The sequence below is a fragment of the Tasmannia lanceolata genome, unplaced genomic scaffold, assembly GCF_043159265.1.
Source record: "Tasmannia lanceolata isolate RefF3 unplaced genomic scaffold, GAP_Taslan_0.1 ptg000007l, whole genome shotgun sequence".
NCBI classification, from domain to species: domain Eukaryota; kingdom Viridiplantae; phylum Streptophyta; class Magnoliopsida; order Canellales; family Winteraceae; genus Tasmannia; species Tasmannia lanceolata.
Genome location: NW_027518684.1, coordinates 11203046 through 11230824, shown reverse-complemented (window position 1 = coordinate 11230824; position 27779 = coordinate 11203046). Strand labels below are relative to the sequence as shown.

The 27779-nt window shown below is 41.1% G+C and overlaps 2 protein-coding genes and 1 long non-coding RNA gene across 3 annotated transcripts; 1 reads left to right on the top strand and 2 right to left on the bottom strand.

Annotated features, from left to right (window-relative positions):
• Nucleotides 1-1707: 1707 nt before the first annotated feature.
• On the top strand, nt 1708-2672 carry LOC143880964 (uncharacterized). The gene is made up of 2 exons (XR_013251822.1): nt 1708-2441; nt 2533-2672. It is a non-coding gene; the product is annotated as an uncharacterized LOC143880964 (long non-coding RNA).
• Nucleotides 2673-12586: 9914 nt separating this feature from the next.
• Nucleotides 12587-13590, bottom strand: LOC143880963 (putative CCR4-associated factor 1 homolog 11). Its single transcript, XM_077383939.1, has one exon. The coding sequence runs from the start codon at nt 13498-13500 to the stop codon at nt 12661-12663; it is 840 nt and encodes a 279-aa protein (XP_077240054.1). The 5' UTR covers nt 13501-13590; the 3' UTR covers nt 12587-12660.
• Nucleotides 13591-15513: 1923 nt separating this feature from the next.
• LOC143881881 (ubiquitin-conjugating enzyme E2 variant 1C-like) lies at nt 15514-27707 on the bottom strand. Its single transcript, XM_077385209.1, has 4 exons — nt 27483-27707; nt 21526-21665; nt 17608-17733; nt 15514-15954 (listed from the first exon to the last, which is right to left on the bottom strand). Exons 1-4 carry the CDS (start codon nt 27514-27516, stop codon nt 15814-15816), a joined length of 441 nt encoding a protein of 146 aa, XP_077241324.1. The 5' UTR covers nt 27517-27707; the 3' UTR covers nt 15514-15813.
• Nucleotides 27708-27779: the final 72 nt, after the last annotated feature.

Here is a 27779-nt window from a genome sequence, read left to right as displayed (position 1 = left end):
ACAGTAGGGTGGAGGAGTCGGGGGTGATTCCGAATCCACGCAAAGCGGTTCCGATTCTCACCCTGGCGAGCTTGCTTGTTTGACCCATCGCTGGACTCGGAATCATCTTGTCCTTTTCACCTATCTCCCATCCAACCAACCTTGACCTCTTTTTCTACGGAGTGCATGTATTTGTCCGCGCAGGCTAGTAGATCCCTGAGCGTTTGGATAGGCTCTAAGGCCAAGGTTAACTTTAAGTCGGGATTCTGGACCCCCATCCTCATGGCGGTCATTGCTAGGGACTGGTCGACCTCTGCAATTTGGGATATCTCAGCGTTAAACCGACCAACATAGTCCCTAAGAGACACACCTTTTGCTTGCTTGAGGGCCACGAAGGCATCGGTGGTCTTATGTCGAGGTCGATTGCTGGCGATGAAAGCAACAAATTCTCAACTGGGCTCTTGGAAAGAGGAAATCAAGCCCAGTGGTAGTCTGGAAAACTAGCTACTAAATGATTTTTTAGCATTGAGGAGAAGGCTTTGCACATGACTATGTCAGATGCTCCATGGAAAAGCAAGGTTCTCCTAAAAGTCGGGAGATACTCCAAAGGATCAGTAATGCCGTCATAGAAATCTAACTGCGGCATCTTGAAGCTCGGTTGCATTTGTGTAGCCATTACTTCCGGAATGAATGGTGGGTCCGCTTCAGCTTTTCATTCGTCCAAGAGACCTTTTTCCTTTTGGTCCATCAATCTTCCGTCGCATCTCTTGGATTTGGTGCTAAAGATCAACAATGGCGGGATTGTTAGCTGTGAAGGTTTCTGAGGATCGGCATCAACTGGGCTCGAGGCGGAGGTGGAGGCTACAAGGATCCTTGTTTGACGTATACTCCTTGGATTCCTTCCTGGAGGAGCTTGATTGTATTGCTCTTACACAGCTGGTGCAGCCGACTCCTCGTTTGTACGCATCACAAGCCACTCCGGTGGTGGAACACTTGGTACAGCTGCATCGGTGATAAAAGTGTAGAGTATCATAACTAAAACTGTCACTTGCGGGGATAAATCGTTAAACTGCTCCATAGTTGGAACGTTGGGAGTTTGAGAAGCCGAAGGAGGAGACTCTTCAATCTGGGGAAGGTTGTTCCCGCTTGTAGGCAGAACTCTCGCTGAGCCCTAGCGAGTTTGTTGGCTTCGTGCCATCATGATGCTTGGAAGAGGGAGATTCAAATCTTTGAGTTAAAGATTGAAGGTCCTAGGGACGGTGCCAATCTATTGGAGCCGAAATCCGCTCCAGTAGAATGTACTTCGGTAGAGCTTCTATTGGAGCCGAAATCCGCTCCAGTAGAATGTACTTCGGTAGAGCTTCGATATGTGCTCGTCCTGCATTCAAAGAACACGTGTTAGTAGTTCCATAGTTTGGACTACAAGGGACCACTCCGATGCTCAAATTAGAAATTAGCAAGAAGAAGCAAATCCAAACAACAAAGAAGCAAAGTGACAGTACTCGTAGATCTTAGATCTTAGATGTTATATCATATATGCGTACCGTGGAGGTCCTTTTATAGAGGTGGGGCCCTAGACAGCTTAGGAAGCTTGCCTCGCGTAGAAGACTTTCCAATTGGCACTTCCCTGAGGTGTTAGTTTCTATGTTTAGGGCATGTTCAGCAACCATTCAGAAACCGTATTTTAACGCTTCTATGATTAAACCTTCCTAAAAATTGAAGGAATGATGTTCGTTATTTATTAAAAGAATACGTTTACTCATTTATTATGATTCTAAGTCGAGGTTTGTGAAGCGACTATTATCGCTTCATAAAATCCGTGAAATGAGTTTATCGGGATTGTAACTGATGCCGTCTTTTTCTCTACGCACTCGCCTCTCCCTCTTTCAACTGAGCAACTCTCCTTCTTTCATCCCTCCTCCTCCGGTTAAACCAGTGGATGTCTTCCGGCCGGGTAAGCCTCTCTCTCTCTGTCGTTCCACATAGTTTCAGATCCGTCCTTCCTCACACACCTCTACTTCCTCCTCAAATCCCTTCGCTTCAGACACGCATTTCATTGCTTTGCAATCAGCCGGCCACAGGGCATTCTCAACATGGGTGTCGCTGATTGTGCAACTTCAACCACCAAATCCCTTTCTACAACTACATACGAACAAATCCATCGGCCATGGCCTTCCTCGCAGGCCAATCTTTGCTGCTGTTGAACATAACCGATCAAAGAATCAAGAGCCCCAACGATGTGCACCACTTAAATGGGTTTTTTTTTTTGTTTTTTTGAAAAATGATTAGATTAGGGTTTTTTTTAAGATAGAAATGCTATCGAAGGAGAATCGAAAAGGGTTTCTGATTTTTTTTTTCCGCGGCTGAGAAGATGGGTTTCTGAGAAGCTGCAGATGAGGACGACATAAATGGGCTTATAATCCTCTGTTCTTGGGCTCATTTGGGTTCTTTGCCGGGGAATGGTAATTCAATACAGCATGGGAGTTGCTCTCCGTTTTCTTTTTTCTTCTTTTTTTCTTATTTTGATATTTGTCTGCACCGTGATGATTCCAGTGTGCGATGATTTTGATGTATGGAGGAGTACCCATTGCATTTGCTAGAAATGAAGAGTCAACTGCATATGGGAGAACTGATATCTAACAGGGATGGATGGAAACCATAAGTAAAATCATGTGCTGTTTTTTTATTATAAACCCATTTCTGTTGCATATAAAGAAATAGGTTTACCATTGCATTTGCCGTTCAATTCAATACAGCATGATTTAATGATTTTACTCTGGGTTTATAAGGCATGATTTTACTATGTAAAACCCATTGCATTTGCTGGGAATGTTTTATGAAGTTCTATGATGTTCAGATAAAGTATTGAATGGGAGTTATTTCTATATTTCATTTTTCTCTTTTCTCCTTGTTTCATAGTATTCCTGGTTCTTATCATCCCACTTTCACAAGGTTGGGTTTGTCTGAGTTTTAAAATGTTATTCCAAAACTTTAAAATCAAGAATTCATTTTGTCATAGCCAAACATCATTCTACGAAAAAAAAATGAAAAAGCAGATTTTGGATATGAGTTTGCCGAACGCAATTCTGTTGCCAGAAGCATTAAAAAAATGCATTCGGATTCTTAATTCCAGAATGAGAATAAAGAGAATGGTTGCTGAACGCAGCCTTATCTTTGTTTTTTTTTTTTTTTTTGAATGGTAATTTCTATGTTTGTCTTAGAAAGCCCAAGTTCCCTCATGGGACTTGATTTCCATTTAGTCAGAGTTTTTAGGAAGGTTGCCATGCTAAGTTAGGTCTTTCCCACAGACGGAGCCAATCTGTTAGTGCCAAAATTCGGTCTTGAGCCTCGGTTGAGCATTGTAGACGAAGTTGGATGCTTTGGATGACCTATGTCCAAAAAAAAAAAACTTTGTTAGAGGGCCCCGTAGGAGAGGGGGAGCTCCGACGCTTAAGTCAGATAATAGCACCAAACAGTATCTGAGCACTACGAGTTTACGGAGAATGAGAGCTTGAGAGTAGTTATTGGGTAGAAGAAGATACGTATCATGGAGTTTTGGTCCCCTTGTATAAACTTGGAGTCCTTGGCAGCTTAGAAAGCTTGTATTTCTTTGGAGAGTTTTCCATTGGGCAACTTCCCTAAGGAGTTGGTTTTCATATTTATCCGGGAAATGCTCTAATTTTCTTGTGGAACTCGCTTTCTAAGTAATTTCCTCGTGGAACTCGCTTTCTAAGTATATCCGTGCTTTTAGGAAAGTCGTCGTGTAGGGCTCGGAGTCCCCTTTCAGGCGCTGTCCTATTTGAACGATTCCACTTAGTCGTAGGCGAATTTTGACCGTGCTTTGGTAGAGCCAAAATCCGCTCCGGTCGAATGTGCTTCCGTAGATAGGGGTGCAACTCAGAACCCGAACCCAACCCGAGGAACCACTTACTCACCCTGACCCGACTTGACCTAAACCGAGTTCAACCCGACTTTTAAGCTTCATAAAAAAATGATTAAAAATGTTGAGGTTCACTCAGGTCGGGTTGCCAAGCCCTCAACCCGAACCCGAACCCGACCTGAACTCAACCCAACCGAACCCAACTCGATGGGTTCAAGTTGAACCCGAGTTGCACCCCTATCGGTAGAGCTTCGATCTATGCTCGTCCTACGCTCAAAGAACACGCATTAGAGGTCCCATAGTTTGGAGTCCAGGGGACCACTCCGACACTGAAGTCAGAAATCAACAACAAACAGAGAATTCAAACAACAGAGAAGCAAAGTGATAGTACTCATGGATCTTAGATGTTAGATGCGTACCTTTGAGCGTGAAGGTTTTTTATAGAGGTTAGGAAACTTGCCTTTCTTGGAGACTTCTCTGAGAAATCGGTCTCTATGTTTATCGTAAAAGGCCTAAGTTTCCTCATGGGACTCGATTTGCATTTAGTCCAAGAAGATTGCCATGCTAGATTCGGTCTTTCTCCTGGGCACTTTCCTTTTTACTTGGGTTTGCTATTCATGGAGATTGAAAGACCTTTTTGCCCTTGCTCCTTAAGAGGCAAGTTCGGCCCCCCTAAATTCAGTGTGAGCCACATGTCGTGCGCTCATTGGAGGGACGAATTTTACCCTCACACCAACTAAAAGAGAACTAAACTAGAAAAAGAATGGGTATTGTTCAAGCCAAAGATATTCTTTACAAATTTAATAAAAATAAAATTAATAATAATCAATAATGAAATCCCGATTCGCTATTTGAAATCATGAATCGAGATTTTTGAAAATTGCGGGGGTAAAAAAATTGTTTACTGGGGTTTTCGGAACTTTGAAAGACCATAACTTCTTCGTTTGGACTTCAAATCGCACGTGGTTAGATCCATTGGACTCCTTGGTACAAGGAGATTCCAACGAGCCTAATTTCATGCTTTGAATTGGTGTATGAAATTTTGATGTATTTTTGCGCTAGTTTTCAGGAGCTTTCGGAACTTCAATAGGAAAAAACTCCTTCGTTTGGACTCTAAATCGTGCACGGCCAGATCCGTTGGACTCCTTGCGGCAAGGGTAATCCAATGAACCTAGTTCCGTGCTTTGAATCGGTGTACGCAATTTTTGTACATTTTTACACACGTTAAATTTGGACAAATGCCGTGTAAAAACAGGCTTTTTGGTTGTGCCGTAAAAGGCGGGCGCTGTGTGAAAACATGCTTTTGGTTTTAACCTTGGGACAAAATCTTTTTGAGAAATATTTCCTGTTTCGGATACCAGAGAAAGAGAACAGGGGCCTTGGGCTCGTCATGGAACTCATCCTCGCGACAACCTATCATTGGTACCTCCTTGACAAAATTGGGTGTAAAGCTTCAATCTGTGCTCGTCCTGCGCTCAAAGAACATGCGTTAGAGGTCCCAGAGTTTGAAGTCCAGGGGACCACTTCGACACTCAAGTCAGAAATCAGCAACAAGCAAAAAATCCAAATAGCAGATAAGTGAAGTGATAGTACTCGTGGATCTTAGATGTTAGATGCACATGTCTTTGCATAGAGGTGGAGTCCTGGGCAACTTAGAAAGCTTGCCATTCTTAGAGACTTTCCAATTGGCCGACTTCTGTGAGGAGTTAAGGCAATTGAAGGGTAAAAGATAGCGGCAGACTAAGGAGTAAAGACTTACTTTTTCTCTACTGGAACACATTTAAAGACTGACTGACCTACTAGAGGGAACAACGTTCAAGTCGACCAATGACTATGCGAACAACTAACTTCTCTGGTGGTTTCTATGTTATCTTAGAAAGCCTAAGTTTCCTCATGTGACTCGATTTCCATTTAGTCCAAGTTTTTAAGAAGGTTGCCATGCTAGGTTCCGCCTTTTCCTTACGGTACTTTTCTTTTTACTTGGGGTTGCTATACATGGAGATGGAAAGACCTTTTTGCCCATATTCTTTTAAGAGGCAAGTTCAGCCCCCTAAATTCGGCACGATAGCCACATGTCGTGCGCTCATTGGAGGGATGAATTTTACCCCCTCACACCAACTAAAAGAAGTAAATTTCATCGCGAGAGGAGTAGCTCTCTAACACGATTTTCCCCCAATTTCTAGGGTTTCCAGCTCCTTCTTCTCCGGCTGTGGACGGGGCCCACGAAGGAGCCCCATGGCCTCAAAACCCCCTGATTCCGGCACTCCCAATATTTTAGACTTTAACTCCCCCATTGCCCTCCAAAACAGCTTAATGAAAGCTCCTCATAGGATTCCTCTTCAAACCTGTAGAGAAGACAGGTTGGGAAGTATTCAGTCTCCCTCAGGCGTACTCGATAGTGGGAATCAAGGAAACCCTCATCCCTCCCCCTTAGAAAAATCTCATGGTCTCCTCATCCTAGACAAGTTGGATAAACTCCTGGAAGATGATAGTAACTCAAAATCCAATCGAAACCCAAAGAAAAAGAAGAAGAAACAAAGCCAGACGGTGAGCTTTGATCTTTGTCCTGAGCGTTCAGGTTCCCCATCCCTCCAACCCTGCCCTGATTTGAGGAAGAAGGAAGGGGTAATTTCGGAATTAGAAAATCCACCTACTCCTTCCCAGCCTCGGGCAGCGAACCAGATTAGTCTCAAAATGAGCCCTGTTATCCTTTCGGCTGTTAACCCCGAATTCCCGCTGTTACATGAAAAGGAAAAAAGCCTCGCTGGCTCATGTCTACCGTCCAATTCTACTTCTGATTCCCAAAATCAAATTTCACAAGATGATGAGAGGGAAACTGAGTTTCCTCCCCTCTCCTCTCACACCCCGTCTGCATCCTTACCTGGAAAGAACTCTCCCCCAGTTGCTTCTGCACTCAAATCTCCACATCAATCATGGTCAACCCTTTTTTCTGATCCTACCTCAATATCCTCTGAAATCTCCCCATTACCCTGCTCTACACCTGATGTTGCTGAGGATGGCTCTCCGGCCTTTCAATTTGAAGACCTCGAGTTCTCTGAAGCCTCTAATCGTTGGTCAAACTGCCTAATAGGTTATTACCTAGGAAAAAGACCTTATTTTCCATCTCTGAAAAGTCATCTCCAAAGAACCTGGAAGCTAAAGGGGGACTTTGAATTGTATGCCATATCTGGTGGATTCTTCCTCTTCAAATTCTGCAACTCGGAGGACTGTTCTTCTATCCTCCAAACTCACCATTCGTATGGTGGGCACCCTCTCATCTTGAGAAAATGGAACCACGAGTTACCTTTTGAAAAATTGAGCTTATCATCTATTCCAGTATGGATTAGACTCCCTGGGCTACATCTAAAATTCTGGACTACCCCAAACCTGTGTAAAGTGGCTAGTGGAGTAGGAAAACCCCTATACATGGACCCTTATACTATGAATGCCACTAGACTTACCTATGCTAGAATTTGTGTTGAGGTTGAAGCCTCCTCTAATTTTCCATCCTATATCACTCTTACAACTCCATCTGGTGTCATTAAGCAAATGGTGGAATATGATTGGAAACCTTCCCCATGTCCAGAATGCAACACTTTCAGTCACTCCCCCATCTCTTGCCCACATTCCCCGCAAGCCAAAACCATAAAACCTGAAAGGAAGAAACAATGGCGTCCTGTATCTAAATCTGCTCAGAGTGATCCCTCTATAGAACCAGCCATCCCCCATTCTTCCCTGGAATCTCTAAACCATCTGGTTTGCCCCACCTCCCATCAAATTTGCGACACCATGATCGAAGGTACTACACCCTTGCAACCCCCTCAGAATGGAAGTCCTTCTGGAAATCCTGAAGTAAGAAATTCCTCTCATACTCCAATCTAATCTCCAACTCCCTCCTTTCCACCCAAAATTTTTAATTCCTATGCTGTCATGGAAAATTTGGAGGAAAACTCTGAACCCCCCCCTGTGTTCCTCCGAAGATCGAGTGTTCACAACTGACCAAAATTCAGATGATGAGATCACTGATTCCGAGGAGACAAAGCATTTTGCCAACCTAAAAACTAATTGGTCTCCTGGTTTGCATCTTGCCCAGAAGCCAGTTCATGCATCTTTGAATGCTCACACCCTCCCTACCCACTCAAATGATGAAAATCGGAACCTGGAATGTTAGAGGGATTGGCTCGAAGCGCAGGAGAGATGATGTTAAAAGACTCATCCTGGAAGAAAATCTCTCCCTTATCTGTCTTCTAGAAACTAAGGCTACCTCTGATCTTGTGACAGATTATATTTCTGAAATATGTGATAACTGGACTTACTATGCAAATTATGACCACACCATTTTGGGCCGCATCTGGGTTGTTTGGGATCCTAGAGTGCTAAACTTTTTGATTCACAGCGACTCTTGTCAGCATGTCCATAGAGAAGTTCACTTCATCCATTCCCCCATCCATTATGCTCTTACAGCCATTTATGCAAAAAATTCTGGTCTCGAAAGAAGAAATTTGTGGAACTCAATCCGTAGTCTTTCTAGCATTATTAATTCCCCCTGGATCGTGTTTGGAGATTTCAATGCTGTTAGATTCGCAGACGAAAGATATGGGGGAGCTGGTCTTATCCAAGGGGATGTCGATGACTTCAACTCCTTCATCCATGACTGCTCTCTTGCAGAACTTAGAGCCATGGGGCATTTCTTTACTTGGTCAAACAGTTCCAGAAGAAGGATTCACAAGCTTAGAAGACTGGACAGATGCTTGGTTAATGAGGACTGGCTTTGCACTTACCCCCTATCCACTGCCACTTTTAAAAATTCTGGACTCTCAGACCACTCCCCCATCATTATCCAGATTGAAGGCCAAAAGATCTCTAAACCCAAACCCTTTAGGTTTCACAACATGTGGTTAGAAGATGCTTCCCTCTTTGAAGTAGTGGAAAGGGCTTGGGCTGTTGAAATTAAGGGAAATCCGATGTTCCAATTTGTAAAAAAACTGAAGGAGGTCAAAAGCATAATTAAATCTTGGAATTATAATGTCTTTGAAAGAATTGATGTCCTCCTTCCTATAGCCAGACAAGAGTTAAACTCCATACAATCTCAGATTGCTGCTAACCCATCTGATCCCAACCTACGAAATGCGGAAGCTGCAATCAAAGAAAAGGTCAACCGAACTGCAAACTTGGACGAAGCTCTGTACAGACAAAAAGCCAGAATAAACTGGCTTAACTCTGGCGACTGTAACTCAGCCTTCTTCCACTCTGCTATGAAAGCCCGAAGAAACCTTAACTGCATAATAGGCCTCACTCTCCCTGATGGAAATTTAACATCAAACCCTGACCGGATCTCAAAACTCTTGTGTCCTATTACCAACATCTACTCAACTCTCAAAATCCTAATTCTCATCCCCTAAACATCCCTGATCCTATCCGCAAGTTGAGCCCTGAACAAGCAGCCCTCCTATCCAGATAAATCTCTAAAGATGAAATTGAATATGTTGTGAAGTCTAGTGATGGGGACAAAGCCCCTGGTCCTGATGGTTTTAACGGGAAGTTTTTCCAGAGCTTTTGGTATCTTATTGGTGAAGACTTCATTAGAGCTATCCAGTACTTCTTTACCACCAGTAACCTCCTCCCTGAAGTTAATGCTACATTCATATCCCTTATTCCTAAAACCATCAATGCTTCCTCTCCTGAAAACTTCAGACCCATATCCTTGTGTAATTTTCTTTATAAAACCATAACTAAGGTCCTTGCTAACCGCCTTCGAACTGTTATGAATTACCTCATCAGCCCCAACCAATCTGCATTCATAAAGGGTAGGCTTATCCAAGATAACATCCTTCTAGCCCAAGATCTTGTCCACAAGTTTCATCTTAAGAAGAAAAAGCCTGCAATGTGCATTAACATGGACTTAAAAAAAGCTTTTGATAATGTTAATCACGAGTCCCTCGTCCTCTTCATGGAAAAGCTTGGTTTCAATGAGATTTGGTGTAGATGGATAAGGCAATGCATCCAAACTGCTTACTTCTCTGTTTTGATAAATGGCTCTCCCCATGGATTCTTCCCTTCCTCTAAAGGCCTAAGGCAAGGAGACCCTCTTTCTCCCTTGCTGTTTTGCATTTGTATGGAAATGTTTTCTCTCATCTTTGATTCTGCTCTTCTCTCTGGAAAAATCTCAACCCCATTCTCTCGGGGAAACGTCTCTATCTCCCACATTTTATTTGCAGATGATGTTCTGGTGTTTGCTGATACTAATCCTGAACTCTAGAGGTATAAAAGAGTGCATCAATATGTTTAACTCCTGCTCTGGTCTGAGTGTTAATGTCAACAAAAGTGAAATTTACTTCACAGCTGGCGATTTACACTTCAAAAATCAAATAGTCTCAACCCTAGGTTACCCGGAAGGAAAACTGCCTATCAAATACCTTGGACTCCCCTTAATCACTACAAGGCTCTCCACTGCTGACTGCCAGCCTCTTCTTGGAAAAATTCAAAAGAAAATTGCTATGTGGTCTAACAAGCTCCTATCAAGATCTGGTAGAATCGAGCTCACAAATTTTGTCCTTAATGCTTTCCAACTCTACTGGTCTGCCTCCTTCCACATCCCCTCTGAAGTGCTTAATCGAATCGAAAGGATACTCAGAAATTACATTTGGGCTGGGAATAGTCAACAGAGATCCTACCACAATGTGGGATGGGATGTAATGTGCATGCCTAAAGCAGAAGGAGGAATGGGCCTTCAAAAACTGCAAGATATCAACCTGGCCTGCAAGTTCAAGCAACTGTGGAATCTTATCAAAGGCAACAACACTCTCTGGTCCCGCTGGTTCAATGCAACATATGTTAGAAATCGAAATTTCTGGACCATCAAAGCCCCTTCGATCATGTCTTAGGGAGCCAGAACTGCTTTCAAGCACAGAGACATGGCCAAAAACAGTATCTGCTACATTGTTGATGATGGTAAGGGAATTTACTTCTGGACTCAGCCTTGGCACCCAGATGGACCAATACTTCAGCAATACCCTGAAGGCCATACCTTGAGAGCTGCCCCTACCAATATTAGTATTGATCAGATATTCTCCAATGGCTCATGGGATCAAACTCTCATCCAAAGTCTCCCAGGTATCCATAGTATTCTTAAAAAATCCATTCTTATTCCAGGTTCAAGCAATAAAGCGGTTTGGAAACCCACCTCGAATGGCAAATTTACTCTGAAAAGCGCCTGGAATCTCCTTCGCTCCAAGTCCCAGAGGGTCCAATGGTTCTCATCCATCTGGTTCAAAGGGTCCATCCCCAAACATAGTTTCATTGACTGGCTTGCTATCCAAAATAAGCTTACTTCTCGAGACAGATTGGCTTTTCTTGGCCCAAATGGAGAGACAAAATGTGTTCTCTGCAAATCCACGAGTGAAAGCACTGATCACATGTTCTTCCGATGCTCATTCTCAGCCTGGATATGGAGATCCGTGCTTTGGAGATTCTCTATCCGTCGAAAACCCTTTAAATCCCTGAAAGATGAAGAGGAGTGGATAAGGAATAACTTCAAAGGTAAGCTGCAAGCTACCACTGCTCTCAGAATTGCTTTCAATGCAGTCATTTACCATATATAGCTCGAAAGGAATTCTCGAATCCACGAATTGAAATCCACTCACAAGCAGAGTATACTCTCTGATATTCTCTACTCCATTAGAACCAGATGTATCCACCTCCATCTAGATGAAGCTCCATCTTTTAGAGGGAAATGCCTGGCCAGTAATCTCCACCTCTCCTGTTTCAAGGCCACAAAACCAACTAAATTTTGTTCTTGGGTCCCTCCAGCCACCCACCTTGCTAAGCTTAACACAGACGCATCTCTTGCTGATGTTGGGGGACGTTTAGGAGGATTAATTAGAGAAGGCTCCGGCAAGATTACAACTGCTTTCTCCATTAATTATGATCCTAGTCCCATCCAGGAACTTGAGTTAGAAGCCATACATTATGGATTAAAGCTTGTCATAACTCTCAACCTGCATTGTGTGTGGATTGAATCTGATTCCCTGTTAGCGGTCAATGTCATTAATGGCAAATCAGAGTGCCCCTGGAAAAAGTTGCAGACTCTACAACATTCAATCCCTGCTATCCACTATGGAGAACTGGGAAGTTTCTCATGTTTGGAGAGAAGCCAACAGTGGTGCTGACTTCCTTTCCAATATAGATTGCCCGGTTAAGGGGGAAAACATTCCTGTGCATCTTCTTCCTAAACCCCTCCTCGACATTGCTGTGGAAGATTCCCTGGGAGTCCTTTACCCTCGAAAATAATGTTGTGGCTCTCCTGTTTCATTGTGTGCTTGCTGCCTAGCTTGTTATCCTCTTCTGAGGTAGTCAGACTCATAGACCACAGTGTTAGCTATTATTTTGCTACTCTTTTGATTTATTGGATTTTGTATTGCTGGGAGCTTGTTCCCTTCTTGCTGGCCTTTTAGCCTCCTTAACTCTTGTACTTTTCTATTTTTTTTTAATGCATCTGGTCGGGGTCTTGCCTAACCCCAATTACTCACCAAAAAAAGAAAAAAAGAAAAAAAAGAAGTAAACCCCTTTCTGATATTTCCGCTCCACTTTTAGACTAGTGGATTGGTCTAAAAGTGGAGTGGAAATATCCAAAGCAGAGGAGAGTTGATATTTCAGCTCCCCTTGGAATGGATTGGTCTAAAAGGGGAGCGGACCCGAAAAAGAAAAAACAAGAAGAAGATGAGAGTATTGATCAAACAGAGATATTCAACTAAAAATAAAATTAAAAATAATTAATAATGAATATAAAAAAAAAGCACAGGTCAACAACAGACTTCTTCATAAAGACCGTAGAGTACGCCGGCGTGCTTCTCTGTGCCGTCGGCGAAGAACCGATCCTTCAGTCGCAAAAAAGCATGCCATGTCAACAGGCTATCCGAACCAGCTTGGTGGCATTTTCCGACAGCCCGGTCCACCTCGAGCGCCTTTGCTAGCCTGTCCAACCCTCCATATAGGCTCTCGCAGAATCGCATCATGTACTTCATGTCATAAACATTATCTCCAAAGAATATTCTCAATAAACTCAAAAATTCACTCATATCCTCCGGCAAGCTACGCGAAGTAAGAATTTTCAACAGGTACCCGAAATCGTAAGCGCTGTGAAACGTGACCCAACTCACTGACTCATTACAAACAAGCCCCGACGACATCATTAACTCAGCGAATCGGCGCGAGTCGATACCATCCTCCCGATTCTTCTCGAAATTGATCCCGTTCTGCTTCAAAAGCTCGATCGAATCAGGCGAGTGAGCGTCAGTTTCCACATCAAAGTCCCGGAAGTTGAATTCCCATATATACCGGTTTCCGGTGCCGAGATCCGGTAGATTACCGTCGGAATCCGACAGTGTGAGTCCGACTTGGATGATATTCAAGGCGTCCACGTTTGTTTTTAGGGTCCGGTACCGGTAGTCGGATCTCTGCATGTGATAGGGTAATGCCTCGCCGGCAGCCGGCCGGAAAACAACACCTGGGAATTCCGTGTCCATGGCAATATAAGAGTACCTGTCGATCAAGTCTCGGATCAGTTCGAACTCGGACTCAAGGTTGTGGGACCAGACGTCTCTGATCAGAATCGGTTTTGGATTTGAGTCGTCGGAGGACATGGCTCTTCTTCTTCTTCGTGCTGCTACTAGGGTTAGGGTTGGGATTAGGGCTTGGCTGCTTTGCACGATGGGAAAGGGCGGAGATTGAGGAGGGTTTTATAAGGAAATGGGAGTGTTCAATTTGAGTTTGTAATTTCTTGGAAAGTGGGAAGACAGACGTGGTCTCCTGAGGTGGGGTCCACTTTCTTTGACTCGATAGTGGCCGACTGTTAAGGCTCGGCTACAGAACGCCGCCATCTCTCTTTCTATCTCTCGTATGCACGCAGAATATTAGTGGCTCAAAATGGCTAAGCGGCTCTTAGCTTTGTCAGTAAAAGGGTAAAGCTGGTTCTTGCTTTGACCACATACAATTGAAGAACGCGTCTGGTGATGAATGAACGTGTAAGCCGTGTTTCTCCTTTCTCATTCGCTGAACTCTTTTTAATTAATTAACTGTTGCTAATATAGAAGAAAAAGGAAGAGGGGGTGCACATTGACCACTCCAGTTGTCTCTTTTGGGCGGTTTTGGATTCGTCCCCTCATCAACACTTGCTGGGACTACTGTGGGGCCCACTTCATAGGATGATCCAAACCGTTCATTTGTCCTTTAGACCTTACTCTATAGATGAGAGGGTTAGGATTATCCTTTGGAAATGATTTACGGGATAAAACTTATTTACATCGTGGTCCAACAACTGAATTGTTTGGATCAGTAGGCCCCATAATACTAGCTATGCGTTGGCGATTCTCGGATTGGCAAGTGCACGTGCAGCCCAAAAATACAATAGGGCCCACATTGTTTGGGTGATCTAAACCCTTCATTTGTTGGGCGGTGATGTAGATAGGGCATGTCCGGAGAAGATCCATAAAATCTTCTCCGTAGGATGATCCTAACCCTCCAATTTGTGGAGGTCAAAAATGGACGGCACAATGTAAAAACCACTATGGATCGGAGTGTTAGGATCATCTTGCGGAGAAGATTTTATGGACGTCGCAATATAGAAGCCACTATGGATCGAGGGTTAGGATCATCTTGTGGAGAAGATTTTATGGGCACTTGGAAGGTTAGGATCATCCTATGGATAAGATTTTCTAGGCATGCCCTATCTACAATGGTGCCCGACGAATAAAGGGCTTAGATCGCCCAAACAATGTGGGCCCCATTGTATTTTTGGGCTCCCTTCTGGCAATTATTCTCTAAAAGCAGGACTGTTGGAATAATACGCCATTCTTCCGGACGTTTAAGCATTTATTTTGCCACGGAGGACTGATAGGAAAAAAAAAACCCAAATAAAAAACATGGTTTTCAAGCGATATATTCACCCCCTATTCTTCACCAGGCCACCTGGCTAGTGTATTTATGGCTGCTCTTTTTACACTACAAGTGGGTGGGCCCTGAGAATAAAAGGGGGCGTATGCATCCTTTCCTTTTCACAATGTATAGCCAGCCAAAAGCATTGACTGGATCTCTTATGACTTTTCTTCGTATTTGACTAAAATAAGGTGGAAGTAGCCAAACCTCACTGTTTCTTCAACAGTCGACCAACGTGCTACTTTTCTTCTGTATAGACCAAATGCCTAATCTAATTATGTGGGATTTACAATACGGAGAACAGCTTATGAAATGAATCAAAACCTCAAACCTCGAAAAGGAAACATTAGAAATCACCCTCTTCATTTTGGCCATGTTTGGATTGCAAGAAAAATATTTCTGATGGAAAAAAAATTTCGATTTGGAGGGAAATGATATGATTATGGTTAATTTGGACGGATATTATCATAAATTGTAAGTCCCTCTGTATAAAATTTGAATTGGGTTGGTTCCAATAATCTTTTTCATGTGTACAAAAAAGTACAAAATTTTAGAAATATTTTTCCTCTCCAAAATTTTCACAAAATTTTAGAAACTTTTACACAGGGCCTTTGGGTCTCTACATATCCAGACACCAGCCAATCAGAGATCTTCTCACACTAGGAAAATATGTCTAAGCCTCTAAGGCCCTGAAAGTGAAGTACTTAATCAACATGATGGAATATCTCAATACAGAAACCTTTCTTTAAATAGAATTGTTTTTCCCAATATGTCCCACAAGCAATGCAATACATCAAGCATAATTTCTGCAATACAGTTTGGCAAAAGAAACAGAAAAAAAGAAGTATAGATGGAGAAGAATGAAGCTGCAATGTCTCCTTCTGACCTTCATTCAGTAGGAACTATAGAGCCGCTGTACCGATTATATTTTTCAACATATGAACCTATTATATATTTTAATATATGTTTTTATTGAATCGCATATATTTCGATATAGGTATGCGATTACCTTCAATTGTTTACTAGAAGTAGGTACCTTCGGGAGGTTGAGCGAGCTTTCGGTTGTGAGGTGTTGTCATTTCCTTTTTCAGCTGCGTCAATATGTTTTCCATGGTGTACTCGCGTTGCCAATTCGCCAGCATTCCAAACTTCTTTGATTCTACCTGTACCAGTCAAGTCAGGGTCCAACAGTTAATCAAAAATAACCAGAGACCTCCTACAGTTCTATGAAATGACCCAAAGGATCCACAAAACTTTTGAAAGACTTACAACCCAGGGGTGCAACTTGGGTCGAGTCGGGTTGAGCTTCCGCCAAAAAATGAATTAGAATCAACCCGAATCCGACCGATTTTATGGTAAAAGCTCAACCCGAATTCCTGACAATCGACCTGAGTTGCACCTAAACACCCATCAAAACCTGTAGCCCAGCTCCCCCAAGGGAATCCGCATCTTAATGAAAGGGACAGAAGAGCAGCAAGGCAGCACATTTCCAACATGTGTTTTGGAATACAGGTCAATGCAAGTTTAATATATTTAGCTACTGATTGGCACACTGCCATGTATTAATGATTCACAGAGTCAGCTTGTCTTTTCTTTTTTAATTGGCTTCTGAAAGCTTTTTGGGAACTTTAATAACCTTTGACAGCTGTTTAAATAATAAAAGACAAGAGTTAGCGAAATTATCAAAACATTGCAGTGCCAACATCAGTAGCCTATGTTTAGATTCATCTACTTATCTGACTACTAGATAGTTTCATTTCAGGTACTGTTTACAAGTTTAATATATTTATCTTCATCTACTTATCTAACTTATAAATAAACATACTCACCTTTGAATTACAATGATAATAAAACATTTTTACAATATTGTCTTCACACTGGTACCCGGGCTCCAATGTTTTATTGCCAATACAACGGCGTAACAAAGATCTGTCTGCATCTAAGTTGTTACTTGAAAAGTTGAATACGAAAGTCAAGGCCGGAGTTAAAGGAGCATCTAAATAAACAGACAGATTTCTGAAATTTGCAAAGAATATCACGACCATTCTATTAAAGCTAACACTGGTTTACATTCAAATAAATGAGTTATTTCAATTTTAACTGAAAAACCTAAAGTATGCTCCCTGGCTTCAGGGCTGTGCTGGATTTTCTTTTCTGAATTGCAACCTGATGCAGATTGTAGGCCAAATAAGTGGCATATTTGCCCATTAAGACTTTTAAATATTTATTTCCACGTTATTTAGTTTCTAGGATTTTATTTCCATGTTTGTGGCTTTAGGGCTTTTATTTTCCATGGAATTTTATTTCCATCCCATTGCCTATATATAGTGCCTCATTGTATTAGGAATTGGTAGTTATAGATGATTAATTGATTGATTGGTTTCTCCCCTCTACAAATATTCTCTTCTCCTACTTCTAGTTCTCCTCTTCTTCCCTTATTCTTCTTCTATTCTTCTCCTACTCTTCTTCTTCTACCCTTCCTCGTATTCTTCTCTCTTTCACTCTTCTTCTATTTCTCTTCCCGGTCCTACATCACAACCGCTTTTCAAAATCATGGGTATTTGAACTAATAAAGGGTTTTCAGCTGCAGGAAATCAAATTTTTTTGTTGCTCAGACACTTGTATACTGTTTGCTAATTTGCTAGTGCATAGGTATCACTGGGACCATCAACATGGCAATAATCACCATCCACAGTTGATTTTGTTCCCTCTGTTATCATTATAGTCACAATCATAAGTTATAGCTGCTAACTATAATTAAGTAGCAGGCTATACCATCAGCAAAATAAAAATAAAAATAAAAATTAGATGGTTACCATTCCAGTGTCATGGTTTACACATGTCATATTGATCCGTGAATGGAATCGAACACTTGGAGGCTTCTCCGGATAATCATTGCTACAGAACAGCTTCAACTGATAAATGCGACCTTCGTGCACAGACTGCAATCGAATAATGAAGCTAGTGAACTATTTGGATCATATAATCTCCACAATAATATTTTCAGTAAATTACACAACTTTCAATAATCAAGACTCTACATTTGACACAGCAAGTACTCAAAGCCGAGTTGGAGCTATTCTAGATGGCAATGCACAATCAATTGCATGGCCTAATAACCAAGTGCATATGGTGTAACAACTATTGAATTAACTCGGTAATAAACTAAAAGGATGGCCAAAAGCCTAAGCTATTACTTAAGAAAGGATGACCTCAAAAGCCCTCATCCATCTCATCTTAGATAACTAAAGATACCTCAAGGCTCATGAGTTAGCCTTAGGTACTTGTAAAAAAGCATGCAGTAACCACGGATCACCTCAAGGGTTTTGAAAAAAAAAAGGGCGGCCCAGTGCACGAGGCTCCCGCCATTGCGAGGTCTGGGGAGGGCTAGGTGTACGCAGCCTTACCCCGCTTTGCAGAGAGGCTGTTTCCGTGACTCGAACCTGTGACCACCAGGTCGCAATGGAGCAACCTTACCGTTGCGCCAAGGCTCTCTGCAACCTCAAGGGTTTTGAAACCAACATAAAATTCTAATGGAGTTGTAAATTTAAGAGTACATTTATTTATTTGTTTGAATGATAAAGAACTTTATTGAGAAGACGAAACCCAAGAAAAATGAGGCAAAAAAATAAAAGAAAAAAGAGCTAAAGAAAACTAAAGCAAGCAAAGAAGGGGTCGCTCATTGGGTAGTGGGGGAGGGGAGGGGGATGATTGGAAAAAGGTAGGCTTTGTTTGGTTTTCCTACCAAGGACCGACGATGGAAGTGAAGTGGAAGTGGAGCGGATGGGAAGTGAACTTCCCATTGGGTGTCTGGTAATCAAAGGAAAGTAAAATTGAAACAAGGTGTCTTTACAAAAAGATTCCAAATTGATGGGCGGCATCAAAAGTGATGAAATAGAGTGGGTGCCATAATTAATGGTCGTCCTTCATTTCCGTGTTTCCGCACTTCAATAGTCAATTGATTATATGAGCAAAACCTCTTTCTACCTGATAGAGCACGACGACAGTGGGCATTTCTAGTGGATGGGGCGGAGTTTGCAGCAGCGGCAAAAGGCGACAAGAAGGGAAATTGTGAGAGGCCAACATTCTCTTTGATGTCATTAGTAATGAACCAAAAATCAAGACAATACAAAATCACCACAGGGTCAGTCAAGAGAAAGAGAGGAAGGATAGGTGATCAATAATTTAAGATCAACAAGAAAGATTACGATCAAGAAAGAGGGGTGATAGGAGTAGGAAAGGAAAGCGGTTTACAAACACAACCTGGAAAGGTAAAGAAGGAAATGGGAAAAAGAAGGGAAAGGAGAAATGGGATCAGAAAGAAATAGATATGAGAGTAAAGATGGGAGATGGAGAATGAGAAGAAAGTGGGTGTAAGCTTATAATCCCAACTAAGAGAGGATGAGGGAGAGAGGAGAGGAGTAGATAAAAGAAAGAAAACCTAAGAGTTTAGGGGTAGAAATTGACCTAATACGAAGCATCACACTTAAGAAAAGGTAACATATCCACACAAGAGAGGAAAAAAACTTCAAATCTTTATTCATTCCATCACTGCATAGCATAAAAGAAAAGCGGCCTGAGGCGACACGTATATAAGAAAAGAAAGAGAACTAGAAAGTTTCAAAATCCAAAATAAAAACCTAACACCTAATGACTAACATACCGTCTAATGACTTAAATACTCTCTCCCCACTTGAAATTTTCGTAATACATGTGCGGGGCCTATTTAAAACACTCTAGTGATTTTGATGGGAAAAGACTGGGGTACCCCTCCTATTAATTAAGGGACTTAAAAAATACCTAAAAGACACTTACAAATTATAATATGGACCCTACGATGGTCCCTATCAAGTTTCCAACATGTAGGAAAGCGACGATCACCATTTGGTTTCCGTTTGAATCCTCTTGTTCTTTCTGAAAATAGAAACCAAAGAGAGTAGAGATATGCTACAACTTGAAGTGAGGGAGAGGGATTCTCAGTCATGATCCAATTATCACATGTATCTATGTTGCTCGTCGTTCGATTGAGCTCCCTTCGTCATATCTACCTCGGTTCTTACCTTGGCAACATATTATTGCGGTGAGAGAGAGAGAGAGAGAGAGAGAGAGAGAGAGAGAGCTAGAGCTTTTGTTAAAATGGAAGGGTGTGAGGGGCAAAGGTGGAGGGAGGGGAGAGAGAGAAAGCTCTAGCTTTTGTTAAAATGGAAGAGAGAGAGAGAGAGAGAGAGAGATCTAGCTTTTGTTAAAATGGAAGGGTGTGAGGGGCAAAGGTGGAGGGAGGGGAGAGAGAGAGAGCTCTAACTTTTGTTAAAATGGAAGGGTGGGTGTGTGTGTGTGTGTGTGTGTGAGAGAGAGAGAGAGAGAGAGAGAGAGAGAGAGAGAGGGGGGGGGGGGGGGGGGGGGAGGGGACTTCGTGCAAAGTCTCATTGTTTCAGAGGGGTTTTGTAACGATTGGATTTCGCAAGGATCCAACCGAAGTAAGTAGAGTCAAGACTAGGACAACAGCGGGGAAAACCCATGTCTTTCCATCGTTTCTCCATGTTGGGAGTGTTGCTGCTCAAATCCGGCTGAGTGTAATGGGTCCCACCTTCAGTCCGGTGTTGGTGGAATAGTGATGATCTCGTCTTGTGACCTACGCTCACAGACAGAAGGTTAGGGACAACCGGAGTGGGAACTCCGGGGGAACCCTCCGACACTCAAGACAAATATGAGGCAACAGAATGGGAGCTAAACACAGAAGGGGAGAGACGTGGATCGGTGGTTCGAGGGGAACGTGAGCACCCGGGCGAAGAGTGGTGGTTTCGCATTACCTGGGTGGTTATGAACTCACCCCTAGAATGAAGTGGAGGGTTCCTGATGTAGGTGAAACGTCGCAAAAGTGTAAGACACAGGGTTTGCCCAAGTGGATAAATGAAGTGGTAACCGAAAATGTGAGCTTTGAGATGAAATTGTGGAGTTTTAGAGCTAGTGGTGGCCGATTTGTCCCTCTCAGATGAGGTGGGGATCTTCTAAGTTCCAAGTTCTAACAAGCTCCGTAAAGCCCTCACTTTAATTCTTTTAACTACCGGCAATTAGGCAAACCAGACAAATGTTCAACAGGTTCCAAAATAGGGAAATGCAACCACTAAATTTCTAGATAGTACTCTGTCGTAACCAAGGGATCACCTCCAATTTCTCACGTGCATTCAAGCAAACAATTGCAATCCAGGATTATGAGATTCATCAATTAACAAGCATTTAAAGATTAATCTATAGAAGAAGAGTAACTCAATATTCACCACTAACAATTTCTTTTTCAAATAGCATCAACCATACTGCCGTGAATCATCTTGGTGACCGTTTCCGCTTTCAACCAGTAACATAAAGGCTAAAAGCTCCAACAGGTGATAGCTCCTGCACTTCCATGCTTTTTATCAAACACCTAGCATGCATACTCGAGAACATATAGATTACACACGTCCAAACCAGTGTAGCCAATTGAAATATATAGAAAGGATTTGTGGCAGCACTCTAGAGCACATCCAATAGAATTTTACAGCATAAGTGAAAAGTTACTATTCAACTAACGTTCCCCACATTCTAAACTCAGTATGTCACAAGGATATTAACTCGTAAAAAATGTGAAATAAATAAAATAAGAAATGTAAAAGGTGTCACTACATAAGCCAAATAGCATTGATAGAGTGGAACCATTTCAAACAATCTAACAAGATGTTAAAGAAACAAAAGCATACATTGTGAGGACCAATGATGGTGCCCGTCCAAGAACGCATATAAATGTCATCTCCGTCATCCATTCCATAGCTGACGGTGCCATCTCCAATACCCTTCTCTCCACGTTCAAGTTCCTCCAGCAATCTGAAGTTCCTTGGGACTGTATAGCAAGATAGGGATGCAAATCAATCACAAAATTAGAAAGTGGACTCTGCCCAATAATAGACCCTGATATCTAAAATATTAAGCCTTTCATTCTAGATCTTTAGGCAATACTAATGTATAGGCAATTCTAGCATTTCATTCTAGATCTTTAGGCAATACTAATGTATAAAATAATATACAAGAGATCTTGCAACACATTAAGATGGTTGTCACAGATTTGAGAATTGAACAAATATTCCTTCAATTTCCTTATTGATGTTGCACAAATGGACTATAACCAACAGAAACCTTGTTAATTGTTCGTAATTTTCTAGCTGCAAAATCCTAACACCATGTCTCAAACAGGATCAGCCACTAATTAATTAATAGGTTATGCAACTTGGATAATTATTGCATTTACCAAGGAAGTTCCAATACCTCATCACTATCAATATATTATGCAGCTTAGATAAGCACTACAAGGATTTAGCAAAGCAAGTTCCAATGCACTATCACTTATTTCACCAAGTTCAGAACATTTCTACAAAAATATACATAAATGTAAAACAACCACACAGAATATAGTTCTTCATAAAGGATTTGCTAGCATCCATCACAAAAGGCATTTCGCAGATGGTCTGTCGCATCTCAGAGTAGACACAGAAATTCACTTTTCAGCAGATTTTGTCATCATTGACGAGGTGGCTGCTCTGAGATGTGACAGACCATCTGAGAAATGCCTTTTGCGATGGATGCTAGCAAATCCCTCTTCATAATTAATAAAAGAAAAAATATGGGATCCATCATGTTTCAAGAGCTCCAAAAGAAGCCCCTAGCACAAAGACAATGCCAAGAAGTATATCAACTATACATTGTGTCAATAAATAGTCAAACACACTTCACAACTTTAAGGCATACGAGAGTTTATCTATTCAATGCTGTAAATAACAGGAGTAGAAAAAAGAAGAAGAGGAAGAGGAAGAGGAAGTGGAAGCAAATAATCGGTTGGGGGCTCCACAATCGGTTACCGATTATTGGACTCAAATTTAGTGCAATTTTCAGTCCAATAATCGGTTGGGGACTCCACAATCGGTTGTCATAATCTAAAACACCAGGGCCTAAGAGAAGGCCTAGTGACCGTTAAAGTATAAAAGATTAAATAACGACATCTCCTACAGCTTAAGCTTTTGGAGTAATTGGTTGCTTCACATGGTGTCAGAGCCAAGGTTCTGGGTTCAAAACTCCTTATGTTAAAAATCCACATGTAATGGCCAACCCAAAGGAGGGGCCACATTTGCCAGGTGTAGGCCAACCCTAAAAAGGGGCCACACGTGAGGGGGAGTGTTAAAGTATGAAAGATTAAATAGCGCCTTCTCCAGCAGCTTAAGCTTTTGGAGTAATTGGTTGCAACCCCCGGAGCTAACAGAATGGCCTCCGTGTTGGCATCCCTCTTCCAACATGGCTGAAGTGCACCTGATAACCTGCTAAAAGATCAAACACTTCCTCAAATACATCTGCTGGAGCCATGGGAAACCTCTCCTGAGCTTTCACCTAATCACATTGAGAGAATATCCCTCAATAAACACCAGACCCTCTAAGAGTCAAAAGCTTTTGCCTCATCCAACCCCTTATCTTCAACTGAATCAGAGAATGTAAGTGACACCACAACTTTCCAATCTCTAATTATGCCCCCTATACCACTGATCTCGGGTTGCCCAAATTGAATCCATCAAAGTTCATCTTTATGCCCCCTTGGGGAGCAGTTTCCATATATGGACTATTCTCCTTAGAGATTCAACACTGTGTGGGAGAGCTAGATCTTTCATATTGTTTTTTTTTAATGGCAACATCCTTCATATCACTGATGCTTGAACACCTTTGAATTGCTTCAATGGTAGGGCCCAATCCACCGAATTATTTTAAACGATCACTAAAGAGGCTGTGGTACTCCTATTTTTTCCTTTGAATATTCTTCTATTTTTTTTCCTTCCATATGGTCCATAGTCGCACGGGTACATAAATGCCACAAGGTCTTCTATCTAATAGGCCATATGCAAGCAACCCATGCTTCTATGAGGGACCCCATTGACCTCGACATGACTCAACTACACTAAACAATCAAAAAGATAAATATCCATAATTATACCACAATCAGGTAATTAAACAGTAAATGATCAACAATTCTTAAGCCGCAGTACACATGATGCATCTGTTAAAAACAGTCCATTGTCGATGGATGAGGTGGCTGATGTTTAACATCTTGTCCAACCCTGTCATCCAACATAATGCAATGACTCTATGGGGTGCAGGAATGGATCACAATCCATATGCTTGCACAGTTGCACCCTTTTACTCTGAACCACAAATCTGTAGTACAGAGATTTGACTGAGAATAGCCCACTTGAGCACCACGTCCATACCCTTCCCCCCCCCCTTCAAAAAAAAAAATCTTATGAATGTGCTCTCTAAGGTCTCCATCATACTTGTGACCAGCCCGATCTGGCGATCTCTCTTTAAAAGTTAGTTGCTTGCTTCTTAGCTTGAATATATCTGAAGTAATACCGTTATATATATATATATATATATATATAAGACATCATGCACAGAAGGGCAGTCAGTGCACGAGGCTCCCGTCATTCTAGGGTCTGGGGAGGGCTAGATGTACGCAGCATGACCCCTGACCCCCAGGTCTCAATGGCAAGACATCATCCACAACAAAAGAAAATTACCAAATGCATAGACATTTAACAGAAGCTATGATTTGTGGACACGGACAGGAGTGTCGGGTGTCGACACGGACACGGAGTGTCGGACGCCGCAAACCCCCAAAATTTAGAAAGGGAGGCATGGCTAAAATAGAAAGTATATATAATCATGATTTGTGTATACGGATTCGTTTGTTGAGTTTTGACACGGATACGAGTTGTCTGACATGGTAATTTAAAAATTTTAGAAGTGGTGACACGATATGCAATAATAAAATAGAATGTCACACTTGACACGGCACAAAAACGTGTACACACCCACATTAAGTCTTAACACTTATAGCAGTACATTTAAAAGTGTCCAAAGGAATATCGACTCGGGTGGACACATGTGTCGTGTCGGACACAGCAGGATACGTATGTCAGCAATAAATTCAAAGTGTCATTACATCATAGAAAGGAAGTATTGTGGCTAAGCCTCTAGGGTAGCTAAGTTAAGATCCAACTGATGATGGATGGTGCTCTGGATACTAGTATGGGTATTCGGAGGGATCGGGTATGAGGATTGCCTAAACCCAACAAATCTTAGGATATAGTTACGACAAGGATATGATATACTTTTGTCATTGTGCGAAAGGAACACTGAAATAATGTGTAAATGTAGTTAGGACTTCTCATGTTTTATTGTCATTTAACTATATTTCTTATTTTGCAATTTCTGGTAATTTTAGTTAGAGTGCTGCTAGGGAAACCGGTTGCATAACCGAGAGTGGAAGCGAACAAATCCCTACCTGCCACATGGCATAGGGAGGGTAGTTTAGCCATTTTAAGACAAGCAAAAAAAAAAAAAAAAAACGGAACTACAATAATGCCAACTAATTGTTATTGTGTGAAGAGGCTATTTGTTCGGTTCCATTCTCAGTTCCCAATTCGGTTACCATATCATTATTCTTTTAATTATCTTATATATTTTTCAAATTGAATAATGACGAATGTAACTGAACAAATAGCCTCTTTACATGTTAACAACTTGCTTTATCTTAGTTCCTGATTTTCTGCTTTTTTCTCAAAATGGTAAAACTACGCATCTCGTGTCATGTGTCATGTAGGGATTTGTTCGGTTCCATTCTTGGTTAGGCAGCCGGTCTCCGTAGCAGCAGTATTTCAAATTTTGTGTTTTGTGCATTTCCTGACAAAGCAAGAAAAAGGATTTCAATGTTGTCTCCTGGATAGGAATCTACATAAGTTATTTTCCAAATTGGGAACTATGATCTTAACATCATTATTCTTTTCGAAGGATATACCTGTCTAAACAAAATAAAAGGAACGATAAAATGCCAGAAAAGCGCATGATAAAAAAATGTCCAAAATAAGAGCTTTTGAAGCGACGTAAGCAGAGATTTTTTTTTTCCCAAATTGGGAACTATGATCTTAACATCATTATGCTTTTCGAAGGATGTACCTGTCGAAACAAAAGAAAAGGAACAACAAAATGCAAGAAAAGTGCATGATAAAAAAAGGTCCAAAATAAGAGCTTTTGAAGCGATGTAAGCAGAGAATTTTTTTTTCCAAATTACGAATTATGATCTCGAGTAACATCATTATGCTTTTTGAAAAGGGTCCAAAATGAGAGTTTTTTAAGCTACAAAAGTTTTTTCTCCAAATTGCGAACTATGATCTTAACATCATTATGCTTTTCGAAGGGTGTACCTGTCTAAACAAAAGAAAAGGAACAGCAAAATGCAAGAAAAGCGCATGATAATAAAAGGTCCAAAATAAGAGTTTTTTAAGCGACATAAGCAGAGAATTTTTTTCCAAATTGGGAACTATGATCTTAACATCATTATGCTTTTTGAAGGATGTACTTGTTGAAAAAAAAGAAAAGGAACGACAAAATGCAAGAAAAGTGCATGGTAAAAAAAAGGTCCAAAATAAGAGTTTTCGCAAATTGGGAACTATGATCTTAACATCATTATGCTTTTCAAAGGATATACCTGTCAAAACAAAAGAAAAGGAAAGACAAAATGCAAGAAAGAGATTTTTTTTCCAAATTGGGAACTATGATCTTAACATCATTATGCTTTTCAAAGGATATACCTGTCGAAACAAAAGAAAATGAACAACAAAATGCAAGAAGAAAAGTGCCTGATAAAAAAGGTCCAAAATAAGAGTTTTTGAAGCGACATAAGTAGATATTTTTTTCCCAAATTGGGAACTATGATCTTAACATCATTATGCTTTTTGAAGAATAAATCAATCTATACAAATGAAAAGGGAACAACAAAATGTAAGAAGGTGCTTCATATAAAAAAAAGGTCCAAAATAAGAGTTTTTGAACCGACACAAGCAAAGAAATGTATGGGTAAATTGTGGACAACCACTGGCTTTCTTCACAATCTGACCACCATTGTGATTCGAAATGAATGTTCTTTTGTTCAGCTGCTCGTGCATCGTAAGAACAGCTTCATGGAATCAAACTTAAGTAACGATTACTAACATGCAAAACCCATTAAATTTCTTTGCCGAACGAGAATGAATTCAAGAAACAACATAGACCCGATAAGCACGATTATGGAAAGAAAAAGGAACTGTGATCTTAAGTCATCATTATGCTTTTTGTCTTTGAAGAATATACCTATCTAAACAAATGAAAAGGGAACAACAAAATGCATGATAAAAAAAAGGTCAAATCAAAGTTTTTGAAGCAAATATATGGATAAATTGTGGAAAATTACTGGCTTTTAATTTGTTCAGCTGCTCGTGCATCATAAGAACAACTTCATGGAAATGGAACCAAACCTAAGTAAGAATTATGGCATGCAAAACCAGATACCACTCACACAACTACAAGGTTCATCTACAAAAACAGCCAAGCCAAATTTGTAGAGAGACTATAAAGACCCATTTACAAAATTGAAAAAAAAAAAAAACAGAAATAAGACAATAAACCCAACTCCCACAATCAAAATTGAAACAAAAAAAAAAACAGAAATATTCAGTCTTCATCAATATACCATTAAGAAACATGGAAATAAACAAAAATCAAAACCCAGAAGCCGAATTTCACAAAATCAATAGCAGGTCATGAAACTCAACATTAATCTAAGCAAACCCAATAAATTTCTCACCGACTATGCTTGATGCTCCTGAGCCAATCGACATTGATGTAAAAGACTAGTCCTGACTCCTGAGAAGTTTACGATGAGAGGGAGAGGTGGGAGGTGAAGCTATAAAAGGACAGAGAATAAATAAAAAAGGAAATGTGAGAAGGAGACTGAGAAGTTGGGGTTGGAAGGAATAAAAGGAACGTTACTAATCTTCTAATTTGAGAGATGTCAATGGTTTGGGCTTTAGTTCCAACCTTCTACACGTTTTATTGTCTTAGGGCAATCTTTCCTATGATAGAGTGAAGGGCGCCCTTGCAA

Excerpts from the sequence above, each read along its gene's own strand:
- LOC143880963 (XM_077383939.1), bottom strand. The coding sequence starts at position 13,500 with ATGTCCTCCGACGACTCAAATCCAAAACCGATTCTGATCAGAGACGTC.
- LOC143881881 (XM_077385209.1), bottom strand. The coding sequence starts at position 27,516 with ATGTCGATTGGCTCAGGAGCATCAAGCATAGTCG. Across the intron at positions 21,666-27,482 it reads AGGAGCATCAAGCATAGTCG|TCCCAAGGAACTTCAGATTG; the intron begins GTGAGAAATTTA and ends CTTGCTATACAG. Across the intron at positions 15,955-17,607 it reads TAAACCATGACACTGGAATG|GTAGAATCAAAGAAGTTTGG; the intron begins GTAACCATCTAA and ends TGACTGGTACAG.